This window comes from Syngnathoides biaculeatus, chromosome 14 (genome assembly GCF_019802595.1).
Source record: "Syngnathoides biaculeatus isolate LvHL_M chromosome 14, ASM1980259v1, whole genome shotgun sequence".
Classification (NCBI taxonomy): domain Eukaryota; kingdom Metazoa; phylum Chordata; class Actinopteri; order Syngnathiformes; family Syngnathidae; genus Syngnathoides; species Syngnathoides biaculeatus.
Genome location: NC_084653.1, coordinates 15,429,361 through 15,455,882, shown reverse-complemented (window position 1 = coordinate 15,455,882; position 26,522 = coordinate 15,429,361). Strand labels below are relative to the sequence as shown.

Genomic DNA, 26,522 nt, shown 5'->3' with positions numbered 1-26,522 from the left:
TTCCCAGATGGAGAAGAACGAAGTTAATATGTAAATGCTTGGGAATGTTGTATTATAAAATATGTGAAATAGTCCCTAAAATGTCCCGAATTAGTTCAAGATTTTAAAGTTTTAATAGTTTGGTTGAAAGTTATTATGACTTTTTTGGGAACGTGACAAATACTTCTGGACATGTCCTCAGTGTGCCGCAGAGTTGGAACAGAGCAAGAAATGTGGAAGGAGGAGGTCAATGTGGAAAATGTCGGGAATGTTGTGTCATAAAATGTGAAGTAATGAAAAGGAAGAATGTGAAAAATGGGACCCAGGATGTCTTGAACGAGGGTTTCTTCATCAGTGACAGATGAAGAAATAAGAAATGCGGGAAGAGAAGGAATGATTGCAAAATGTTTGTAGTAATGAAAATGTGGATTTTTTTGTGGAGGGGGGAGGATTGAAATTTGGGGGTAGAAGCCATGATTTCTTGAATCAGGTGACTATTAAATAGTTTGAATCAGTTGAAGATGAAAGGGAAAAAGTAGGGGCAAATAAAAAGAAAATAATGCATTCCATAATAATAATTTACAGCTCAAGAAGCTGGAGCAATGTGAAATCCCTCGGATTTCATCTGTTTATATATATGCATATGAGCCAAGTTGGAAATCTGACAGAATAAGACATAATCTGACATGTTGAAAGTTTTTATTATTTATTTTCCAGCGGCGAGCGATAATGATGTGGGGATCACACGGTGGGGGTCTTGGCAGCGTCAAAGGGAAGACAAGCCTCTTAAGGAGAATTTTGATGTACTTTTTGGAGGTCTCTCAACAAACAACTGAAAAATGCATTTGTATTTTCCCTTTAATAAATGTTGCATCGCATACATCAACAGAGGCCAGGATCAAATATTGAAGCCTGGCAAGTTAACTTAAAAAAATAGACATTGGGGACCCCCCAGGGAATGTTTCTTAATCTGATTGTGAGTGTAGAAGTATTGTGAACATGTATCATGCCTTCGTTGGGTGCCCTGCCAGTTTTGTCTTGAAACGAAACGATTCACTCGGCGAAGCGACCATTGTCCAAATGAACAATCGGGATGCAGGCCAAGCTTCAATGTAGCGTGCGGGAAGTCGTCCAAGAGTGGTGTTGGCACGCGACGAGCCGGCACAGCTTCCGGTTTCATGCTACCGTGCCAACACTGCTCATTTACATGTTTGAGATCCAGAGATTTATTCAGTCATTATTTGCTTGATACACCACTCATTGTAATATTCGGTGTTTCAACCCAGTACCGGTTGGTCCAAGTGTCAGCCCCGGAATTAGTTAGAAATGGCTCTGCTTCAAACCAAAATGGCCAACTTGTTTGTTTTTTTTTTTTTTTTTTTTGCATCTTGAAACAATGTCAATCCAATTTCATGTGGATTGGTAAATTTAATGTATTTTTGTGCGTTTTGTTGTGTGAACCCAATTTAGTGTTGCTTGGTAAAACTGGTGTCATTTTGTCTTTAGTGACACCAAAAAATTTGGGGGGGAAAGTATAAATAAAAAAAAAAAAAAAAAAAACCTTTGAAACCAGTTCCACCAATTGAGATGAAAATAGGTAGAAGTTGTTGTTTGTAGAAGACAGAAATACTGGTGTCTATGCCCCCCAAAAAAGGATGTACCGTACCTGCGTCAGCAAAATGCTATCAAACAGCAGCTGTGTCTCAGCCTGGTCCTTGGTGATGTCGGCGTTGGCATTCATGCCGAAGATTTCTGGCGAGGGGTTGAGAGGCAGCGATTTGGTGTATTCGATGTAACTGTCATACTGAAAGTAAAAAAAAAAAAAAAAGGGTATAAACATTCATGGTAGAACAACAAGTCGGATGGCTGACAATTGTCATAATGGCTATGTTAATGTGACTCCTTGAATAAAAGGTCTGAGTGCGAAGGGGGCCCTGACATTTGGGAAGCCGGCGCGAAATGGAACGGAACACACCAACGCTAAAACATTCTGTTTGCCTCTCCTTAATGTGACTGCTTGCCTCCAGTACTTTTATTCACACACGAGCCCAAATCCGTCCATGTCGTTCGGCCTCACTTGAGTTTGTGGTTGAATGGACTTCTAACCCAGCTGGATGTTTTTTTTTTTTTTTTTTTACCATGAGAAGTGGAGTGCACCCTGGATTGCTAATCAGAGGGCACATAGACAATTAACCACTCACACATCTGGACGTTGTAGATGTCTCTATTCGGGTCACAGGTCAGATGAGTTTGGGCAGAAGAATTTTGCAGGATCGCAATGTGACAATTTGGCTGGTTGACATACTGTTAATGCCTTCCACACACAGATTTACTCCTATCAGGACTTGCCAGCTGGGCTGAGCAAAGATCCGCCATACCCAAGTAACAGTCACGGGTCCATATGGATGCATCTGGTGCTAGTTCCAGAACTAATGTACTTACGTCCCCTTCAGCCGGTGCATAGTAGAGCCCGCTCGGGTCAAACTTGTAGTTGGGGTCTTCCAAAAGTTTTTGGTCGTAGAAGATGGCGAGGATGGTTCGCAGCGTTCGTCTGTCCCAGTCGTCCGTCACGCGGCCGCCGTAGTTGCATTCGCCCGTCATGTAACGTAAAGCATCGAACGGCACTTCCTGGTAGAATTCATGTTACTATTATACCCGTACATATGTGATATATGATCAAATCAATGTGTATAACACTCATTTGCTACCATGGACATTCCTATTCATTACTTGGAATCTCAACTGTTTATGCCACAGAATGCGTCAAGTTTTGTATAGACATATGGAAGAGGGTCTTGTCAGGTTTGTCTATGAAATACAGGTTTATAAATCAACGTAAGAACTGAAGATGACGGGATCACATTTCTTTAAAGGGGAATTCTGGTGGTTTGCATTAAGAATGTATCCAATTGGTCATGTAATATGTACTGTATCTTGACAATGTGATGTTAAATCCTCTCTCATTTAATAGTGTTTTGAGAAAATTTTTATCGACAATTGTGAATTTTCAGGGGCACTGCCATTTTCGCGAGTCACGTGACCTATGAGGGTGGATGTGACGTGTTACGTGCCGTTCCAAACGCTCGATTAAATGGGACACCATATGATGTGATTTCTCGGATTTATCCTCATCTGATGAAGAAATAGCAGTATCAGTTGATCGGGAAGACGGACGAATACTTCCATACTGATTTGAACCTGTGGCTGTAAATAATGTTGAATATTCGGGTGGTTCTTCGGGCAGAATGATGCTGAATATTCAACATTATTTACAGCCGAGCGGCAGAGATCGCTCCCCGGCGAGCCTGAGGTTGTACCCCAGGTGAACGAGCTCCTCCGCTCGGCTGAGCTCAGCTCACGGCTCCGCCGCTCGGCGGCATTATTTACAGCCACAGGTTCAAATCTGTGTGGAAGTATTCATCCGTCTTCCCAATCAACCGATTCTGCTATTTCTTCATCAGATTAGGATAAATCCGAGAAATCAGCACTGAGCATAATGGTGTCCCATGTAATTGAGCATTTGGAACGGCACGTAACATGTCAGATCCGCCGACGTAGGTCATGTGACTTACGAAAATAAATATTTGTAATTGTCGCAAAAATCTTCTCAAAAATCTATTAAATGAGAGAGGATTTAACATCACATTGTCAAGATACAGTACATATTACAAGACCTATTGGATACATTGTTAATGCAAACTACCGGAATTTCCCGTTAAGTTTGAGATCAGCACCGCTTTCGAGTAGAAGATTAGGAGGTGACATGTATGTGAATGTGAATTTTTAGCAAAAGCAGTATGTGTTGAAGTAGGTAGTAAAAAAAAAAATGTGTCACAACCTTGACAAAAGATGGTGTAATTCTTGGTGTGAATAAAGAAGTTTTTGAAAAAAAAAAATACCAATGTTCAATTCGAACCATGTGGTGAGTCAGCATCACTCATATTGCATTTCTTCATGATTATCTGGTGCTAAATTTGGTTGCAATCAAAATCCCTTATTCAGTCTTGTTTTTTTATATATCTTAAATCGTCACAAAAGGAAAAACAATATCAAAGTCACTATTCTACTTCATGTTACTTTTCTCAAAAAGCTCGTTCTCGGTCTTTAGGTCAGAAACAGTCACAGAAAAAGCTAGAAGCACTTTTCTGGTGAAATAAGCAAGGTTACACTTTCTTTTTGTTACATTTGGTGCTTGGATTGCCACAGAATGCTATATTCTGTGGGTGGCAAAATGGGGAACTCTGGTTTGAAAATGACTGCCGGTCAATGAATTAGACTTCCTTAACTAAAATGGCCTGGACCAGCACTAAACAAAACCCCATGTTTCTTACCAAAAACACCAATTTGGGGATTTACTGACTCTGCTGCCTGGTATAACAAGAAGCAAAATGGTTTAAACCTCATTTTTCTGCAGGACGACTGCTTACAGCTGGCTTCTACAGGATTGTCTGGTTGCAAGCTGTCAAAAAAGCTGTCTCAATTCAACAAACTTGCTTTCTCTTCACCATTATCTAATCTAATCGGGAAAAAGAGAAAAACGTAACACGGTATACCACACGTTATTAGTCTCAAACTCAATTCTACATAAAAAGTGAACAAAGGCTGAGGGTTTGGCATTTTCTGGAGGCGAGCGCTTAAAAATTCAGCGGCACTTGAGAATGAAAATGTCACATCGTTAAAAAAAAAATTACGCCGCCATGGTAACGGTGGAGGCTTTGAGAGCGTAGTGTATAAAAATGTCAAAAGGTGTTCTTGAATATTGCTAATGTAAGATCACACACTGAGAGACTTATTAGCATATGAACTAGGAGGATACAAGTGCACTAAGCAGAGTGAAAAGTACCAGAGTTGTGGAGTTTTATACGGTTACACAATTACCCCTTACACGTGGGATCGGCTTCCACAAGAGAAAGACGATCTCGTCGCAACTATGTAGTTTGGCTTCGATCATAAAGCCAACAAAAGCGGCACTCGCCATTGGCCCAGCCGTACATAGGGGGAGCATAGGGTCACTAATTTCCATGAGACAGGGCCGTCCCCTCAAAACCGGCTAATTTCAGCAAGACAAGATGTACAGTCGGGGAACTTTAGACAAGGGGCTACTTTTGCTTTTTAAATCAGACAAATAAGCTCGCTCTTGTTTTATTTATATCGTTTAAGAAATTACAAGTGGGGAAATAATTAATTTAAAAAAAACAATGAATTCTACAAATATGACAGGTCTCCTGATGATCTTGATTGGTGGTTCTTGGGGTATTTTGTTTGTTACTGAAAAATATAGAGGTCGAGGACGCTTTTCCACGGGCAGTCATGGAAGTGGGTCTCAGTTTTGTAAATTTCAGGTTGGCAAACCACCATAGTGAAAACGATATCCCTGTGAACAGCAGCGGCCCGTCGCTTTGGATTTGAGACCAGCTCAGGTTTTAAGTAGAAGATAAAGATTAGGCGCAGAATGTTTGCTTGTCTTGTCAATGAAGAATAAATAACATAAAATGTTTTTTGTGTGGAACCAACCCATGTACTGCTGGTTACTAAAGAACAGTAAAAGGTACACAGACGCTTTTTTGTTTTTGTGGAGATGTTCTTTTTTCTAGTAGCTTTGGTGCTTACATTGTCACATAATACAATAATCTGTCAACATGTTCTGAAACTGCTAGCAATTTAAGGAGCTCTGGCACTGAATGTGTTTAGAAACCTGGGAACTCTTTCCAGTTATTAAAAAATGCATACTCTATTCCAACCTACCTCATGTTGCTCAAGGAACATATGTAATTGCTGCACAGAGATCCGGAGGTCGGTCTCGTTGAACTCATATGGAATGTTCCACCCCAGTGGTCCGAATTTTCTCCTCTCCTGGGTGAGAGCGTGGAAGAAACACAAACCGTAGAGGAGTTTCTTGAACACAGCCTGGGCCGGGAGAAAAAAAAAAACAATGTACACAAACATTAAGGGCGAGTGGAAGGTGTGGACTCGGAAAAGTAGGCGAGGATTGTTTCCATAGCTGAAGCTGACACCATAACACACGCACGCATACACGTCCCCGTATTCACCGGCTTGCTGGAGCCCTCGAACCAATTCGGGTCCGAGATGGGATCCATTAAGAAGCATCGAACGATATTGGGCCTCAGGCCTTTGGGAGCCTCGTTGGTCATCTTCACCCCGTTCTGGAGCACGGCCACCGGGAAGGTGGGCGACGGGTAGCTGGTGAGCCACAGTCGGAATTCGGGGTGCGTGGACTCTGGGTTCAGCTCCTGCTCAAAAGGACCAAGAAATAAATCCAAATAAAGTAATATATGTGACTGGATATGAGGAACAAAACGGACAAAAAAATAGATTTCTTCACATATCTACAGACTGATGAGGATTTTGATTTCTGTTGTTTTTTTTTTGTGTTTTTGCAACATCATTTCAAAAGCTTACTGGTGAGGATTGATGGAATCAAGACCGTAGTACAGTAAACCCCAAATATTTGCGGGGAGCAGGACTATGACCCGTGTGGGCGAACAGCAAAAAAAAGAACACAACGGAACAGCCTATTTAGTAATTCTATAAAGTGTGTTACTAGTATCACCAGTGGTCCGTGAGCTTCCTCTAGTGGAACGCAGGAGAATCGCTGAATCAAATACAATTAGAATTTACTGCAGTATTTGAATTTTGGGCATTATGGTGGAGTTTGGGGAGCTACACATTTTTCACAGTGGCACTTGGTGTAAATATTTGAGACCCACTGACCTACATTGATAGTTTAAACCGTGAATAATAAATGTAAATTGCGTACAGATTATTTGGTTTCAAATAAATTATTGGCAGTAAAACATCCCACGATAAACTCAAGTCTTCCCAACATATACTGTAAGGATCAGTCAAGATGTATATGGTATGTATGCAGTATGTTCCGTATGTTCTCTATATCCAGTTAAAGGTACACGACCGTCTTTTTCCTCACTAGTGGGAAAATAGCACACTAGTAGAATGTCCATGTCCTACTCGCGTCATTTTTGTAGTACCCAACCAAAACTCTGGCATACCAGTAGCACAACTACATGTTACTTATGAGACAAAACTACTTGTAATCATTTTGGCTCTGCTAGTAGGGTGCATGAGGCTACTTGTGTGTGACATGTGCCTTCCAAATGAGTGTAGTACTTTACTAGCAGGTCAAAACAAGCACTAATAGTTGGAGAAAAAAAAACGTGACTAACTAAGAGCAGAGGTCTACGGTACATGGACCATAAGGTGGAAATCAATAACTGTATATACTTTGAAAAATTGCATAAAGGGCTTGGATCAGTTGCGCGGTGCCGTGTTCTAACCTCGCAGACTCTCTCCAAGGTGGACATCCAGGACGTGGCCAGGTGACAGTTCTGCAGAACCACCCAGGTGCCGTCCGCAATACCCGACTCGATCATTTTCATGGCGATGGGACCTTGGCCTTGGCCCAGAGAAAGCGAGGTCAACTTGTCCCCTGTGAAGCCCTAGGATACAAGTGCAGAAACTAAGACTAACAAAGCAGCAAATGCATTTTTAATTTTTGAAGTGGTCCAATGAGAAGTAGGGTGCTGATTTTTTCCATTACTATTTTTAAAGGCAGAGATTAATTGCAAAAAGGCAGATCTTTCAAATTCAAACTGATCCAAAACCAGGTTTATAGCTCCAACTTTGACATATAGGAGGCACTCCTTCCTTGCACTGCACACTTTTCCTGATTCTTTAGTGCAACACTGGACCAACATCACAGAAGTAAATGTTTTTTCTCCCCCCGAGTCTATTTTTTTCTTTCTTTGTTTTTTATCTTTTAGGGAACCTAGATGATACTGACTAGGATGAAACTTAAGAGCGTAAAGATGATGGCAGTACATCAGTGGTGGATAAAAGTGCAATATGATCTAATCACCGTATATAGTACACCATATTTGGCAAAATGCCAAAGTCAGGGGGAGACCACAATTTTGATCAAAATAAATATCTAGATGAAGTTAACATCCCCATGTAAATCAGTAAGATATAAATGCGTCACACTTTATCAGAAGCCCCAAAACTTTCAAAGATCCTCTTGCAAAATAACAAATACTGATTTGGCCCACTCTAGTTCTCAACGCCTGAAATCTCTTTCGAGATTTTCTGCTGCGTCTCGATACCTTTTCATGCCCAAATTTGAGCAGAGCTGCCATGGGGTCAGAGCCTGGAGACAGGATGAAGATAAGAGGTGCACAACAGTGGCTGTCACAGAAGGTGTTGCTCAGGTTGAAGGGCGGAGCCTCGATGAAGGGACGACCCAGACTGTCGGAAACAAACTCCTGTACCATGGGAATAATCTGAGGGGAACCCGGCATGAGAAAGGGAAATTAAACAGAGGTAAATATTCAAAGTCAACTGCTCTAGTTGTGCATAGGAAGTATAGATATTTTTTCTACAATTGTGAGGTGATAGCGGTGAAATTAAATGTTGACTATGTTGCGTCCAGGTAGCTAATGCACGGCCTGCCACTGATATCACAGTGTCAAAAAAAAAAAACGGGGAGATTGGGGTAATGAGGAATATGGTACTTTATTTACTTATTTAACCTCAAAAAATTACAATTGATGTCTTACTGATAGAATTATTGTGTTTTACATTTTTGGTGTACAAACATATCCCTATGATTTGAGATATTAGTGTTGGTGACATTTTAGTTTTTGCAGTGCACTTTTCTGCTGTTTGCTCCTTGACAATTCAGATGTTTGTATTATTTGAGTGGGAAATAACCTCAGCCACTTTATTTGCTGAAAAATGCACCATATTTTGAGATCTTACTCTAACAGGAATTGTTGTTTGGAATGCAGTGATGCCTTGAAGTAAGAATTTTAATTCGTTCAGTGGCCATGGTTGTAACTCAAAACACTTACTTCATATCTTTTCTCATTGAAATTAAGGGAAATTCCATCAATCCATTTCAGCTTCCCCTTCAAAAACGTTTTCCATTTTATTTTTAAGGATATACCTGGAGACATCACAATTCCTCAGCAGTAATATTAGTCCCTTTTTGCAAAGGATGAATAATATTTGCCTATGATTGTTATATTATTGGTCTACATATGTTAAAAAAGAAATCTGTGAACCACCGTATAGATTCCATTCTCTAGCCTATCTATGGAATTTGCTATTATGTGTTAACATTAAGCTAAGAGACTTAAAGGCAAAGCTATGTGGTTATTTGAAATACACGATCTTTTGATGTTTACTTTGACAGTAAACTCAAAATAGGGGCAGCAATAAACAACTCGAGAAAAATTAATTTTGGAGGAATAGTTTAATAATTCTAACTGCAAAACTGCTGCTTGTTGTGGAGTTGAGATGAGTACACTGACACCACACAGCACTCGTATCGCAAATGTTTGCCTACAAGTCAAAGCAAAAAAATTTGGGGGTTTAACAACAGCTTGTAGATGGAAGAAATAAGTTGGGTTGGTCGTATCTCAAAGACACCACTTTACTATAAAAACACAACATACTGACCTTATCTGGTCGGAGACATCGGATCACCAGCATCCTTTGAAATTGGGTGAGTTTCTCCTGCCATTCATTGGGGAGTGGCTTCTGGTGGGGGTTCTACAGATAGAACACAAGATAACAAATGTATCACTCGCCTCAAGCGAGATTTTGTTCAAATCAAGTTCCACAAGTCATTTTTGAAACATTTCCCATTTGATACAGTTTTTATAGCGCTAACTGGAACCTGATAGAGGGGAGCCTATTCCAGCTGACTTCAGATTTAAGGTGGACAACACCCTCAACCGGAAAGTGTGGGTGTTCTTCACTTTTGCCGGGCAAAGTGTTGGTTGATACAACACCCACATGCAACTCAGTTGCGCGACATGTTGTACCGTAACAATTCTGAGTTGCCGGCTGCTTGGAAATCTGAGCACATGGCATCCCACATTGTTTTTGAGCGGCTGGCAAGTGGAAAACGTTATGATGACACATCCTGGGGTGTTACACACCTTGGGGATATGGGTGTTTGAACACTCTGTTCTGGTGAAACTGTTCAAACACCCACACATTGCCTTTTTCTATGAGTTGGTAACTTGAAAGTGTACAACATTGAAATGTTTATTTCACAATTCCAATCCATGCCTCTTTTGCAATGTTAAATTTTGGCACGAATGCTTACAAAAGATTGAACCTTAAATGCATGCATCAACGCCTCTTACATACGATGCTTAAAACTTTTCATACCGCCCTCATAGAGAGACAAATATGGCCAGAGAAAAAAAAAAGGCCTTGTGTAAGAGGCCAGAGTGACACCTTTAATCTGAAGATGAATACGGATGATAGAGGAAGTGAGGAATGCTTGGTGGGAAGTTTTGGAACTCTCTCTCTTGGGCTATTTGTCCACAAGATGGGAAACACTTTTTTCGGCTTTCCTGGGGGGACTGCGTGTGCTGTGTGAAGTTGACTGAACAGCTGTTCCAACAACTGAAACTCTACCAATCTCAATTCTACCACTGGAACAAAATGGATTTAATTAGATAGAAGTGTAGTGGCTGTGAGTGTTGATTATAAATCAAAGTGTTTTTTTTCTGTGTGGGCACTGCATATAAGGTGTGCCACATATCGATTTAACAGCTGTTCACACAACGTGAGAGTGTGGATGCTTCCAGCAAAATAGGGAATGAAGAGATCTAATTAGATATACGTAGTTGTGGTTCCTTTATCATCTAAAAAGCCAGAGAGGAATTTCACAGGCAAAACCATTCTTCTTGTTCTTTTTATTTTTTTGGGTGCTCTTAACCAACTTTGGTCAGTTTTTTAAACTACTTAACTCATTCACTTCCAGCTGTTCCCAAATTGCCAACCGTTTCAGAGCATTTCGACAGATTATTCAAGACCCACACATAGGCCGGTCCCAAGGAAGGGCATCCGGCGTAAAAACTGTGCCAAAGAAATATGAGCGTTCATCTAAAGAATCCCATACCGGATCGGTGGTGTCCCAGGTTAACAACGCCCGCCACCGGCACTGCTAACCTGCATGGCGCCGGTGGAAATTCAGCTACTGTGGGTCGAAGACAAAGAAGAGGAGGAAACCGGATCCGTCGTCAGAAGAAAAAGATGATTGCACAGAGCCTAGAACTAAGTGTAGGGACTTTGAATGTTGGGATTATGACAGGAAAAGCTCAGGAGTTGGTTGACATGATGATTAGGAGAAAGGTTGATATACTGTGCATCCAAGAGAGCAGGTGGAAAGGTAGTAAGGCTAGAAGTTTGGGAGCAGGGTTTAAATTATTCTACCACGGAGTAGATGGGAAGAGAAATGGAGTAGGGGTTATTTTAAAGGAAGAGCTGGCTAAGAATGTCTTGGAGGTGAAAAGAGTATCAGATCGAGTGATGAGACTAAAATTTGAAATTGAGGGTGTTATGTATAATGTGGTTAGCGGCTATGCACCACAGGTAGGATGTGACCTAGAGTTGAAAGAGAAATTCTGGAAGGAACTAGATGAAGTAGTTCTGAGCATCCCAGACAGCGAGAGAGTTGTGATTGGTGCAGATTGTAATGGACATATTGGTAAAGGAAACAGGGGCGATGAAGAAGTGATGGGTAAGTACGGCATCCAGGAAAGGAACTTTGAAGGGCAGATGGTGGTGGACTTTGCAAAAAGGATGGAGATGGCTGTAGTGAACACTTATTTCCAGAAGAGGGAGGAACATATAGTGACCTACAAGAGCGGAGGTAGAACCACGCAGGTAGATTATATTTTGTGCAGACGATGTAATCTGAAGGAGATTACTGACTGTAAAATAGTGGTAGGGGAGAGTGTAGCTCGACAGCATAGGATGGTGGTGTGTAGGATGACTCTGGTGGTGGGTAGGAAGATTAAGAAGACAAAGGTAGAGCAGAGAAACATGTGGTGGAAGCTGAGAAAGGAAGAATGTTGTGCAGCCTTTCGGAAAGAGGTGAGACAGGCTCTCGATGGACAGCAGGAGCTCCCGGAAGACTGGACAACGACAGCCAAGGTAATCAGAGAGACAGGCAGGAGAGTACTTGGTGTTTTTTCTGGTAGGAAAGGGGAGAAGGAGAATTGGTGGTGGAACCCCAAAATACAGGGAGTCATACAAGGAAAGAGATTAGCGAAGAAGAAGTGGAACACTGAGAGGATTGAGGAGAGGTGAAAGGAGTACATCGAGATGTGACATAGGGCAAAGGTAGAGGTGGCAAAGGCTAAACAAGAGGCATATGAAGACATGTACACCAGGTTGGACACGAAAAGAGGAGAAAAGGATCTCTACAGGTTGGCCAGACAGAGGGATAGAGATGGGAAGGATGTGCAGCAGGTAAGGGTGATTAAAGATAGAGATGGAAATGTGTAGACTGGTGCCAGTAGTGTGCTAAATAGATGGAAAGAATACTTTGAGAAGTTGATGAATGAAGAAAATGAGAGAGAAGGAAGAGTTGAAGAGGCAAGTGTGAAGGACCAGGAAGTGACAATGATTAGTAAGGGGGAAGTCAGAAAGGCACTACAAAGGATGAAAAATAGAAAGGCAGTTTGTCCTGATGACATACCGGTAGAGGTATGGAAGCAATTTGGAGAGATGGCTGTGGAGTTTTTGACCAACTTATTCAACAGAATACTAGCGGGCGAAAAGATGCCTGAAGAATGGAGGAAAAGTGTTCTAGTTCCCATTTTTAAGAACAAAGGCGATGTTCAGAGCTGTGGGAACTATAGAGGAATAAAGTTGATGAGCCACACAATGAAGTTATGGGAAAGAGTAGTGGAGGCTAGACTCAGGACAGAAGTAAGTATCTGCGAGCAACAGTATGGTTTCATGCCTAGAAAGAGTACCACAGATGCATTATTTGCCTTGCTAGTGAAAAATAAACAGAGAAGGTCAGAAGGAGCTACATTGTGTCTTTGTGGATCTAGAGAAAGCGTATGACAGAGTACCAAGAGAGGAACTGTGGTACTGCATGCGTAAGTCTGGTGTGGCAGAGAAGTATGTTAAAATAATACAGGACATGTATGATGGCAGCAGAACAATGGTGAGGTGTGCCTTAGGTGTGACAGAGGAACTTAAGGTGGAGGTGGGACTGCATCAGGGATCAGCTCTGAGCCCCTTCCTGTTTGCAGTGGTAATGGATAGGCTGACAGATGAGGTTAGACTGGAATCCCCTTGGACCATGATGTTCGCAGATGATATTGTGATATGCAGTGAAAGCAGGGAGCATGCAGAGGAACAATTAGAAAGATGGAGACATGCACCGGAAAGGAGAGGAATGAAGATTAGCCGAAGTAAAACAGAATATATGTGCGTGAATGAGAAAAGGTGGAGGGGGAAGAGTGAAGCTACAGGGAGAAGAGATAGCGAGGGTGGAGGACTTCAAATATTTAGGGTCAACAATCCAGAGCAATGGTGAGTGTGGTAAGGAAGTGAAGAAACGGGTCCAAGCAGGTTGGAACAGCTGGCGAAAGCTGTCTGGTGTGTTATGTGACAGAAGAGTGTCTGCTAGGATGAAGGGCAAAGTTTACAAAACAGTGGTGAGTGGTGAGTACCATGAAGTACGGATTAGAGACGGTGGCACTGAAGAAACAACAGGAAGCAGAACTGGAGGTCGCAGAAATGAAGATGTTGAGGTTCTCATTCGGAGTGAGCACGTTGGATAGGATTAGAAATGAGCTCATTGGAGGCACAGCCAAAGTTGGATATTTTGGAGACATGGTGAGAGAGAGCAGACTTCGATGGTTTGGACATCTTCAGAGGCGAGAGAGTGAGTATATTGGTGGAAGGGTGCTGAGGATGGAGGTGCGAGGCAAAAGAGCGAGAGGAAGACCAAAGAGAAGGTTTATGGATGTGGTGAGGGAAGACATGAGGGCAGTTGGGGTTAGAGAGGAAGATGCAGGAGATAGGCTAAGATGGAAAACAATGACACGATGTGGCGACGGGACAAGCCGAAAGGAAAAGAAGAAGATTAAGACCCACAGAATATTATGTTCTGTGACAATATAGGCAGCAAATCTACCAAAAGAAAAACTAGATTATTCTATCACCAGAAAATAAAAAACTTTGTTTCTATTTTTTCCACTCTTAAACTGATGTAACTCCCAGATAGCTGCTGGTCCTAGAAGCTCAACTTATAGGGTCTCAGCATTTAACCTCCTGTCACCACTACTCCTGCCACGTCCTCCATGGCACTAGTTTCCATTTCCTTGAAGCCTGGGGCACCACATCAGAATAAATTGATAAATCAAATCAGTCCTTCCTAACAATAAAAGCCCGCCTGGAAAAGAACTGCCCCAAGAGGACTGGGGTGACGCACATTCACTTTCGCTCTGGGGTGAGCCGTTTTAAAAGCAATATGTGGGCCCTTGCCAACCCCCCCATCCTATGTATATGGATTGGACCTTCCAAAAACATCCATCAATACTCCATATACCATCCATGAGATGGATATGAGGACCCAACAGCGCTTGATGAAAACAAAGCACAATAGGTGATGTGCATGGATAAAACATTGTGATCTGGATGCCTCAAACGCAAGAATTTGGTTGGAGAAGTTAGTTCCTGACCAAAAAATAGAGAAAACAAGGTTTTTGTGAAAAGAAAAATTACTACTCACTGGACTGTCATAGACCTCCTTCCAGATATTCCTGTTTTGAGCCATGTCTCTCCGCAAACCTTTGAACTGCTCCATAGCGTCCAGCCGGCAAAACTCATCCCAGGACTTCTTAGGAAGCCACGTGCAGGGGTTGGAGTAGGGATTGTCGAGACCGACACCACCCGTCAACAGGAAATGCCAGTCTTCCTCGTTGACCTACAACATTTACTATTAACATACACTACTCACATGAAAGATATTCATATTTTCAGGATGCACACAGGATGCATTTATAACCTTTACAGATGAACTTTTCTCATTCCACCAGCATGGATATTTCTCTTCGTTGACTGAAATCAAAATATATATATATATATATATATTTTTTTTTTTTTTTTTTTTTGCTCCCACCATGTATATTTGTCAGGTATCTTTTTCATCAAAGTAATGTGGAACCCGTTTGTGAAATTCAGATTTGTAAAACAATACAAGAACTAACAGACATGACTTGGGATCAGCACATCTAATGAGTTGAAGATCAGGATTAGGTGGTGAATCACGGTGATTATAAAGGAGACGAATACTAGCACAGATATTTGATAAGTTTAGTTTGAACAACTTCAAACTGTTCTTTCAAGACATCTGAAGAAGTCCATTCATCCATTTTTGTAACCGCTTATCCTCACAAGGGTCGCGAGGCAGTGCTGGAGCCTATCCCAGGTGTCAATGGGCAGGAGGTGGCGTACACCTTGAACTGGTTGCCAGCCAATCGCAGGGCACATCGAGACAAGCAGCCACACTCACAATCAAACCTAGGGGCAATTTAGAGTGCAATTAATGTGGCATGTTTTTGGGATGTCGGAGGAAACCGGAGTGCCTGGAGAAAACCCACGCAGGCACGGGGAGAACATGCAAACTCCACACATGCAGGTCCGGGATCGAACCCGGGACCTCAGAACTGTGAGGCCAACGTTTTACCAGCTGATCCACTGAGCAGCCTTTGTAGTGATTAGTGAATTCAAAAATTTACAGATCGAATGAAGTTCACCTGTTAAGGTTAGGGTACATTATTTTCCTGAAATTTAACACTAAATTCCAATATCTCTGAATTTTTGTCAGTTGTGTATGTAAAAGAAGGATCTTGTGTGTATTTTCCTACCAACTTCCTGTGCATCAGCAAACTGACGCAGAGGCAGAAGGAGAAGAGCAGCTTGTCTTTCTCAAAAAGCGAGCGACATACGTTGACGTAGAGCGAGTAGGTGAAGTGATCTCTCAGGATCTTTAGCCTGTAAAACACACACCTTGCTAGTAAAGCTTAAGAGCGAAAAATCATTTTGGGTGGGAATATTTCGGGTGTCGCTCACCTCTCCTCCAAATCGTCGCTCTTGTCCGAGTTGTCTATGGAGCCGATGAAGAGGTTGATGAACCAGGTGAGGGAGTACTGGTACATTGGCTCGATGTTGGCCAGGTCGGCGATGGCAAAGAAGAGGATGGCTGAGTGAATGGCGATGGGCTTGTAGCCCAAGCGAGTCTCGTCGATCTTCACCTCCGTCACCTCGGCCACCGCCTGCTTCTCGGTGATTTCGTTGGCCAGCACCTTGGACTGGGAGAGGATGGTCACGGCCGTTTCATCCTCTAGGATGTTGCCCTCCGAGGACGACAGCACCTGGAGAATTTTGTCCTCTATTTCTTTCAGTTGCCTGAGAAAAGTAAATAAATAAATAAATAAACAAACAAACAATGAAGGCAAGTGAAGAAGTGGTTAAAAATGTAATCCACAGACTGAGCCTTGAAGCCCCCAAAAATATTTAGTATTGCATATATGAATAGTGTAAAATATAAGTATAGCACAAACATTGATCCCATTTGGTTTTAAATGAACACATTACAGCGTAATGTATCATTGCCACACGGATCATATTGCAGACTTGTAAGCAATTGTTTGGCAATGGTAAATTTATAAATAGTGAACAGTGAATGTGCGTGGGATCGTGATATTGGCTCCCAATGTACCTTTTGTTCTCTGCTCCTTGAAGAATAAGAGCCTGCTTCTCTTCCTCAAGGTCAGGCCTTTCACGGGCCACTACGATGCCCAGCAGCTGGTCCTGAATACCCTCTGGGGTGATCATGAAGTTGAGCAGAGTTACCTACACCACAATTGTTGATAAACACAGGATTGCTGCTTGTCAGTTGGAAATCCAAAGAATGACTTGAAATGAAAGAGTATGAAAATTTGCCAAATCAAAATTGTGAATAAAATAATCCAGATTTGTTTTCAATGACCTTATAACGAAAAGTACAGTCATATAAACAAACGAAATACAGACGCACACAACAAAAACATTGGAATAACAACACATTTGCATGCCTGTATACTTTTTGACATGACTTGAAGTTGTAACGAGAATGCACATTTGCACTTAGAGTGCATTTTGTTGAAATTAAAACAGCTATGAGCCTATTTTTAAGGCTAATTTCTCATGTACAATGGCCATTTTTCCCCCCCGAAAAAAGTTTTCAAAGTCAGTAGTGGGCATTATACATGGGTATAGGGGAAAATGAAAAAAAATATTATAAATGTATGCCGTTACCAAGAGGTTATGAACAAGCTGTACATTTTCATTCCAATATGGCACTGGCACCGAGAGGTTAGGAAAAAAGATCTACAATTTCATTCTGTCACTGTCACCTTGAGGTAATGAAAAAGGTGTAGCCTACATTTTCATTCATATATGCCAGGGGTACATATGACTATACTGCATGTACAGTCATGCTCCTAAGTTTAAATACCCTGCCAGAATAAGTGAAATACTGTTTTTTTTAAATATGATGACTAAATAACAACCATCATTAATTTATTTATGGTTCTTTTGTTTAAATGATATGCTTTTATAAAAGGCTTGAAAGTTCAGTTGAATCCCATTAGAATAAAATTAAATTTGTATCGCCTGGCTCTTTATGTTTTCAAGAATTGCATGCATCTTACGAATTCTGCCTGGGTAATCAAACATATGACACAACTGTTTTCTGATTTTCTTTGCAAATGTATGGCAGTGAATTTCAAAACAAGTTAGTAAATGAAGTAAATATTACGCTCAAATAAAGTACTCAACTTCAGAATAATTTTTTGAAGAAAAATAATAAAATACTGATAATCCTTCATGTTTTGATCATGTAGGTAGAAGAAAAACCATGCACTGCAAAAATGCATGATGCATTGTTAGAAGAGGTTTCCAGAATTTTGAGGCCAACTTTGGGGGTCCGTGTTATTTATGGGTCTGCATTATACACAAGGAATCAGGATACTGTAATTGTGTAGGTTTGATAGGGTGTATATACATACTGCTCATCAATTTGCAATTAGTTCACATTTTCAAAAAAGTACAGCTACTTGCACTGAGAATAATATTTCAGACAGAAAACATCAGTCTTTGCCAAGTTCCGTACTATTGTACAGTAAATGCAGTCTAGGCAACGTGTCAAGTTCGCCCCACTTACCTTGACAGAAGTCTCAGGCAAGTAGTGCGGGTTACGTAGCTTGGTGGTGATATAAAAGCGAAAGTTGGGCGCATATTCAAAGGTACTGTCTCCCAGGCGGATACAAATGGCGCCACCCTGTTTAAAAGTCTGTCTGAGCAGCAGAGGCTCCAGGATGGGGTCCAACTCTTCACCCACATTCTCCAGCAGGACTAAAAGAGAACAGGTTCAGTTTTAAAAGGGAGGGCTACTGTTTTCCTAAAGACCCAGGCAAGCTTAAAGGGGAAATATTTTGTGAAAGGGACTTTTGAATGGCTTGCATACAAATAGCTGAGTCGCGAGAGTTCCTGCTGACTCGGCTAGTGTGAAATGTAACAACAAAGTCAATCTGCCAATTTTGCAATGTATGTCTGTGGTGGAAGCACAAAGTCACAATTCAGATAATTTGAATAATAACCTGCCCTACACTGAGTTTCTCCAGCAATGATTTGACAGCTAGGCTGGCTGTAAATCCACAACCACTTTGAAGCAACAGCCACACAAAAATGAAACACGGGTTGGTAGGTATATGCCCTTGAAATAAAATCCTGGATTATTTTCTCCTAAAAAAATCTAATTTCTGATTTGAATCGATTTTCCCCCTTCAAAAATAAGAAAGAATAAATGTCTCATATTATTCAAAACTTGTACAAAGGGAATCTTTATTTAACTACAACACATACCACATTTTATTAAAATCATTTTAATTGTTTAATGAATTATTAACAATATGTAACAACAAAAGTGTCACTTTAGCATAACATGAATAATCAAGTTAAAAAAGGAATTTTAATTTCATCTTTACAGGCATTCACTTTTTTACCCCTACACTCTAGGTCCCGCTTCCGCAGGGAGGAGCTGCTCATCTAGTCACAACACCCTAGCTTCAGTCCCAGTTGTCATGGTACCAAAAGCTGGACTAGCCATCAATAAAGCAATATTTGTTGATCCTAGGGGTATTTTAATTGAACTTTTTTTATTGTTTTATAAATAGTGAAAGAAATTTAAATTGGGAAAGAAAACCTGAAATATATTTCCTTTTAATGCACTTCAATAGCATAACAAAAACCACCAGTATTAATATGATTACAGTACTACTGTTGTCCCGATATATTTTTTGTCTCACTGTACAGTATAAAATTCGGAATCCAAACATCTTGCGATGTCTCTGTTGCCTGCATTCATATTCGTGAGCAAACATGAGAAATCAGCAAGGCAAAATAAATTATTACAAATGCTTTTCATTGTGTGAATATTCATGTGGAACCCATTAAGTATGATAATGCTATTCTCATGTTAAGGACATTAGGACTGTCTATATATGACGGAATGCCTCGAGGTGGCCCCCAAAGCTTTTTAAATGGCATTCAAAGACAGGGACGGCTGAAGTTGATGAGTTTTTTCTCGTTGGATAAACTAGGTCAGTCCATCACGACTGTTAATATTTCATTTGTGTATGTAATAAACACAGGCCTCGATTATGAAGCCACGATGCTGGAAAACAGCCGTCAAACAAGAAGATTTCATTGGCTGCAAACAAACAGCAGCAAATCATAAAACTGAAAAAAAAGACTGCAGTGATTCTCAACTCATGGGTTGCGACCCAAAAGTGAATGAATGAAGAGAGACTATTTATTTATGTTGCACTTTCCTAAAAAGAAGAGACCAGTGCCAAGATGTGTTTTTGTACATGTTGTTATGTTCATCCTCAGTTTCAAAATATTCTTAACAAAACAACAACTCTGCATTATGGTGAATAGTGCCCCCAAAAGGACCCTACAAAAACTGCACTACAATATACTTGGTCCAAAAAACAGAGTACTGGTGAAGAGAGTACATGTACATGTACCTCACACTCACCTGGCGTTCCAAACTGGATGCAGTTCTCCAGGGTGCGAACAAAGCCTGGATCACTCAGTTTAATGATTGCCAGGCTGTTCACCTTCTCCATGTTTTTGATCCATTTGTTGGCCTGGCCTTGAGGGTCGATCATCAGAGGCCAACGCCTGGCATTACTGGAAACACACACACACAATGAAATGGTAGCATTTAGAATATCAATATTGGAACTAACTCATTTCAGAATCACTTCACAGAAAGCTAAATTTTTCATAGGTGTCATTTTAAGAGTCAGTAGTTTGTCTGATATCCAGTTCAAGGTGTCCCCGACTTCTCTCTCCAAGGATCAGCTCGGATAGGCTGCAGCTCAGCTGCGACTTGAATTCTGACTTTTTTACTCACGAGATGATGATGCCATTATCAATGGAGAAGCCGTCTGTTGGGAGGCCAGCAATTGTCCAAGCCCGAATTTTGACTTGCTCACCCAGAGACGTAGTTAAACTCATATTGGGCGAGGAGGGGATCTCTTTTTCCTTGCATCTACTTGACCACTCATCTATCTGCTCCTGGAGAAAAACATATGTACATCACTTCGACCCCCATTTTTAGTACATTACTTGTTTGAGTATTCCCCCCACAAATGTACAGTGTCCCTCACTGACCACTGTTGTTTTCTGTGACATGAAGCAATTAAAAATGTAATCAATACAGATCAGATTACGAGCACTAGTTCTTACTGTCCTCATGAGGAAACAATACAAACAAAGCTATTAATTGCAAATTAGGGTCCCTCATCTGTCTTAGATGCCTAGTAAGAATTAATTAAAAGTACAAGATCTGGAATTTGGAATCATCAAACCAAAATGACAGACTTTCTGCTCAAATTTAGGCATTGATCCTAGAAAAAATTTCCTACATCCTCTTATGATACACATCCACCCAAATTCATTTCAGTGAAACTGTTGTCAGTGGCTTTCCAGAGTTCACCACTCTGGCAATTCACCCAAAATGTTTAAGAACAACATAGTCCACTTCTTCTTCAATACTAGCCATGGGTCCTTGATCTTGAATTTTTCCATCATTTTATAATAGACATGCACCTAATTTTGTTTCAGTTGGTGATATTTGTGTGCGGGCCTAATTTTTTTTCCCCCGATTTTCTAAAGAAAATTACAAGGCCCGGAATTCAGGAACTCACTCAGAATGGCTACATCAAACTAGAATGATTGACTTCCTGTTCAATTTCATGCATGGGTCTCTGAGACACTTTTGTGCATCCATCCATCCATTTTCTTAGCCGCTTATCCTCACAAGGGTCACGGGAGTGCTGGAGCCTATCCCAGTTGTCATCGGGCAGGAGGCGGGCTACACCCTGAACTGGTTGCCAGTCATTCTCGATCGCTGCAACTATTGTCTATTGTCTTTTTATTTTTTCCAGGCAGTGCTCCTGAGAATGTTTGGGGAAATCATGTTTGACACCACTAATATGGACCTATTTTCCATGTCAACGTACCTGTCTGAAGCTGGAGGTGAATGCTCCCAAGTAAGCTACGATACCCGCTGAGATGAGGATATCTCCAGTCAAGTTCTCATAAAGTTTTCCAAGCATGAGCGCCATTTCATTCCAGCGTGTCTTCTCCCCACCCAGGCCGCCAATGAGTTGCGTGGCCCGCTCGAGTTTCTTTTTGCACAAATCCACCTGGAGGAAAAGATTTGCACAAGTGGGGCCATGAAAGAATCAATTGAGTGTGAGGTCAGAAATGACTTTATTCAGTCAATTGTTTAGCCAAGAAGCCATTTCATTTGCTAGCAGGTATAGAATAAGGAACCTGATTCTCCAGTTCAATTTTCTTCTTTTTGTTAGCATCCAGAATCTGATTGAGGTTAGCCACTTCATCCTGAACTTCTTTGAGGGCGGCTTGCTTCTTCTGCAGTGCTGTCATGGCCACCTCGAGCTCCGACTCGGCCTGGGCCAACTTCTCCTTCTTGGGAGCCACCACCTTGGCTACACTGCAGGACACATATTACATGTCATGTTCTCCCTTTTCAGTTCAATTTGATCATCCATCCATCCATTTTCTGAGCCACTTATTCTAGCAAGGGTCTCCAGCGTGCTGGAGTCTCTCACAGCTATCATCGGGCAGGCGGGGTACAACCTGAACTGGTTGCCAGCCAGTCACAGGGCACATAGAGACAGAACAGTCACACTAACAATCACACCTATGGGCAATTTAGAGTCTCCAATCAATGCATGCTTTGGGGCTTGTAGGAAGAAATCAGAGTGCCCGGGGAAAACCCATACAGGCACAGACAGAACATGCAAACTCCGCACAGGCTCCCCCGTGCGATTTGAACCCCGGTCCTCAAAACTGTGATGGCAACGATCTAACCAGTCGTTTTTACTGTGCTGCCTCAATAATAAATATTATAGCAATTAGTCTTGTTCAATGTTTGTGTCCTAACATAATTTGTACAATAAAACAATGTCCTTTTCCAAAACTTAAAGACAAAGCCATCATTCCCAGGTATACTACAATAGGTTCGCTCTTAACAAGCTCGTCAAACACATGCAAATGTCTGGAACTACTACATACCCGTCATACTTGTCCATGGCACAGACCCACTTGCAAAGTCCCTCGGCGGCAGTGGACGCAGTACGAATCTTCTCAGGGACGAAGTCTGGGTTGCTGATGTACCTTTCTCGGATGACGGCCATGATGCTGACAGGGATGTTGTCCCTGTCAAAGTCCTTCAGGCTCTGCAGGAACTTGAGGTCACCTAAGAGCTTCTTGGCGGGACCCCAGTAGTCTTCCACTTTTTTCCCGCTACCTGACGGGTCAGTCACACGATCTGGCTTAATCTTTTTCAGAATGCAGATTGCCTCCATGACCAGCTTGACGCCACTGGGGGGGCTTTTCATGGACTTCACCAAAGTAATATCCTGAAGAGCAAAGACAAAAGATTTATAAAAGATGTCATGGATTTGACGAGGATGGAAATAAAAAAGCTGGGCAAACTATTTAGGTTAAGGATTGCTTTTGAATTGTTTTTTTTAATTGGACGGATGGTCCAGCTCATTTGGAGATTGAAATTTAGGTGAATGTAAAGTTTGTGACTTTTTTTTTTTTTAATTACCATCACAATGAATTAGGTAGCTGATTCTGATTCTGATGTAAAGATGAAAAAGTATCTGCAATGCACCGAATCTGCAATAGGTAAAGCGAACACTGTAATATGGCCGACTTACATTTTGCGTGAGCGTATCCAACGCAGACAGCGCCGCCTCTAAGATGGGCATGGTGACGGCCAGGTCGGCGTCGCACTCGTCTTTGATGGCCTTGGCGGCCATGGCCTGCTCGTTGGTGACGGCCTCATCCATCTTCACCACCTTCTCCGTTTCGGCTGCCTCGGCGGACTCGCGCTCCACCTTGACCACCATCTCGTCTACCTTCTTGCACGTCTCGATCAGCTGAGGCTGCAGCGCCTCAAGCTCCACTTGCATGGTGGCCACCTGGGACGACGCCGACTCCAGTTTCTCCAGACCCACCACGTAACGACTTTTTTGCATCATCACTTCACTGGACACAACGGGATGAGTGGAATGGGAATAACCATTTTGTCAAACAAGGTGTCAGAGTTGTGTTTGTACAGCAGCGACAACACTTTAATTGGTATGTAATACCTTCAGTTTCTCAACATTGACTAGAACTGTATCATTTCATGTTTGATAAAATGTTCATATTAAATGTAAATGTAAAAGCAGCATATAAACTAAACCACAATTCCAGCTGAAGAAAACAGCCTCAAAGGATGATGCTTCCGTCACCATGCTTAACTTTCAGTATGCCATTTGTTTTGGTGATGGCAGCATTGTGTTTGCAACAAACATATCTTTTGGAATTATTCTAAAAAATATAACCTTGTTTTCATTGGTCCAGAACACATTTTCCTCCATGCCTTTTGGGGGATTTTGTCATGGTACAACGGAGGTGACCTTCATTGTGCTTTGTTCAAGATAATAAAATGGGTATTGTACTGTATACAATTGACAATGAAAATTCAATCTTTACTTTTGTCCTCAAGATACATTTCAGTCTGCACTTTTTTCTTTTACCTGATTAGTCGTGCCCTGAATCAATTCTTCAATGTCCTTTTTTTTCATCTTTTAGAACATTTTTCTAAGAACTCTGCCCTTTGACTGAACTCTTCCACTGCCAACCCCTTTCAAAGGAGAACTCTGCATATTGCCAGTCTGTTTTAAAGGATTTTGACTGACTTTCCAGGCTCAAAGAACATAGCCTTTTGTAACAATAAAGTGGCAAACCTACCATAAGAAACACACTTCTTTCATCAGACAAAAAAAATCTTGTTTCTAGCCTTTCCCTTCTTTAGTCATTGGCATTAGAAGATGGGTTTGTTTCCCCCATAAAACGCTGTTGTCTCACCAAAAATCGGATAAACAAGCTTTTGTTAAAATGGTGACTTCAGTAAGGCAGAAAAGTTGCTAATATTTTCTATGCTTTTGTGACTAAGAAACACACTTTGCGCAACGTTGATCCACCACATAACTGGAGTTGACAGCCGAGCCTTTTTAACATGCTGTTCACCTTATGAACTGCGTCATCTTTTCTCATGATTGGAACACACACTTTCTACTATCCACCGTGCACATTCTTTCTTTATATCATAAACAATCTGTTCGTGTGTCAGGAAGAGGTCGGAGTAAGTCACATACAATATGTGCAAGTCGCAAGCAAGTCTCAAGTCCGAATCTTCAGGTTTCAAGCAGATCACTGTGTGTGTCTGGGGGGTGACTTTAGAATAGCCCCCTATTCTAAAGTCACTTGAACTGAACTTTATTTCTCAAGAAACTATGCTGTTTATTTTGAGAGGAGTGGGGTAGCAGCCTTATAACTCCTACGACCATTAAACAACAGCCAAGACTGGCAGATGAGTGTATAGTACATAAAGTGAAAATAAAGCCTATACACCCCTGTTAAAATGCCATTTTTTGATTTTACAAAAAACAAAGATATAATTAATAAATATTTTCACAACTTTTTTCACCTTAATGTAATTCATAACGTGCTCAACTCATTTGGAATCAAATGGAAATCTTTTCTCATAAATTGGGATGTGGCTGTGTTCAGAATTAATCTCATTTAGAAGCAGTGACTCTGGATAATTAACAATTGTCATTAGATTAAAGTTTATGTTTCATATGCTGGAGTAATTTTAAAAACGCACTGCAGACAGCTTCATCAGAGTCAACACAACAGATGACATTTTGAATGGTGACACTTGAATTTACGCATTCAATGGTATGAAAATGACATTCACACATAGGTACTCAGAATTGATATTTTACTTACTAATGGTAAAACGTGCTTCTGTCAACGGCTTTTTTTTTTTTAATGTGGTGATCGTGGGGATCTGAGACAGAAGACCCAAAGCACGCCTGGCATCTTCTAGTGCCGTCTTTTGTCGGATTAACAAACGTCTACATACTTTTTTTTTTCCCAATCCCCACGACTGATTGCCAGCAACGTGGCTTCACTTCTTCTCCATTCACCGGTTGGTTGGCATTTTATTTTAGGTGCTACTATCTGCTCTAGTGCGAACGTCACTTCTCCTTGTTCATAAATGAGAACGAGAGTGTTTTGTGTGGTTATGGAGCAAAACGAAAGGACCGCACAATTGTCATAAACCATCCAACGCCTTGTTACGTTACTTTGCTGTAATAAAACATCATTTTATTTCTAATCATCCCAAACCATTCTATGAAATGTAATGTTTGAGAAACAAGCTAAATTGTCACCTTGCCGCTCTTTATGGGTTTGGTAGTGATGAATGAAGTTTGACGTCGTCGTTTTGTCTTGACTGTGCAGTTTTAGAGGTAAACTGCCGTAATTAAAATGCAGATTTCCAACTTTAAGGAAAATGACTTGTCAAGTCATGTAGTTCAACTCAAAGTCACGTCTCTTGTCTACCACGTCTAAAGTCAAGTCTTAAGTATTTGCCAAGCAAGTCACAAGTCATAAACCTAGCAACTTGAGTCGACCCGAGTTGCGTCATTTGACTTCTGATTTGACCTTGTCAACATGGCGAGCAGAGGTTCACTGCCTAATCCTTATTTTCTCCTCAAAAATTATGCTGATCTCGACTCCCACTCCTGTCTTGTGATTAACACGGCTTTTTAAACTTATGGTGACCAGAAAGTTTTTCGTAAGCACACAACTTAAATCATTAATGTCATACATTTGAACATGGTATATTAGAAGATGATTCAAGGATTGTGATCTTACGCTCGCTTGGCCTTCAGCAAAGTTTTGAAAGTGGAGATGAGTTCCAGGTAGGAGGTGGGAGTTACGTAGTTGTGGCGCTGCAGCTCGTCCATGAAGCGAGTGGATATCTGAATGGTGGACGTGTGGAAGGTCTTGCACATGTCGATGCAGCCATCTCGGTGCTCATCCGACATCTCCACGTCCTCCAAGAAGCGAGAGGCCACCGCCTGGAGAGCATCCTCGGGCCATGTCTGGCAACAAGTTCCAAAAACACTGCCTTTGTTGAGTGACTTTTTGTTGGCAAGGTTTTGGGAACCTACTAAAATGTATACATA

General features: G+C 41.3%; 1 protein-coding gene across 5 annotated transcripts in view; it reads right to left on the bottom strand.

Annotated features, from left to right (window-relative positions):
- The window catches only part of dnah7 (dynein, axonemal, heavy chain 7), an 85,730-nt gene that overhangs the window by 7,383 nt on the left and 51,825 nt on the right, over window positions 1–26,522 (bottom strand). For all 5 annotated transcript variants that reach the window (XM_061840716.1, XM_061840715.1, XM_061840713.1 and 2 more), the window contains exons 44-62: window positions 26,209–26,438; window positions 23,151–23,481; window positions 22,498–22,844; window positions 21,733–21,913; window positions 21,417–21,602; window positions 20,306–20,469; window positions 19,925–20,079; window positions 18,047–18,237; window positions 16,562–16,695; window positions 15,913–16,248; window positions 15,708–15,834; window positions 14,570–14,764; window positions 9,475–9,567; window positions 8,118–8,294; window positions 7,293–7,454; window positions 6,030–6,230; window positions 5,725–5,886; window positions 2,422–2,607; window positions 1,646–1,783 (exon numbers count right to left, since the gene is read on the bottom strand). In XM_061840716.1, the coding sequence (XP_061696700.1) occupies window positions 1,646–1,783; window positions 2,422–2,607; window positions 5,725–5,886; window positions 6,030–6,230; window positions 7,293–7,454; window positions 8,118–8,294; window positions 9,475–9,567; window positions 14,570–14,764; window positions 15,708–15,834; window positions 15,913–16,248; window positions 16,562–16,695; window positions 18,047–18,237; window positions 19,925–20,079; window positions 20,306–20,469; window positions 21,417–21,602; window positions 21,733–21,913; window positions 22,498–22,844; window positions 23,151–23,481; window positions 26,209–26,438 (3,696 nt within the window). The remainder of the gene's footprint in view (window positions 1–1,645; window positions 1,784–2,421; window positions 2,608–5,724; window positions 5,887–6,029; window positions 6,231–7,292; window positions 7,455–8,117; window positions 8,295–9,474; window positions 9,568–14,569; window positions 14,765–15,707; window positions 15,835–15,912; window positions 16,249–16,561; window positions 16,696–18,046; window positions 18,238–19,924; window positions 20,080–20,305; window positions 20,470–21,416; window positions 21,603–21,732; window positions 21,914–22,497; window positions 22,845–23,150; window positions 23,482–26,208; window positions 26,439–26,522) is intronic.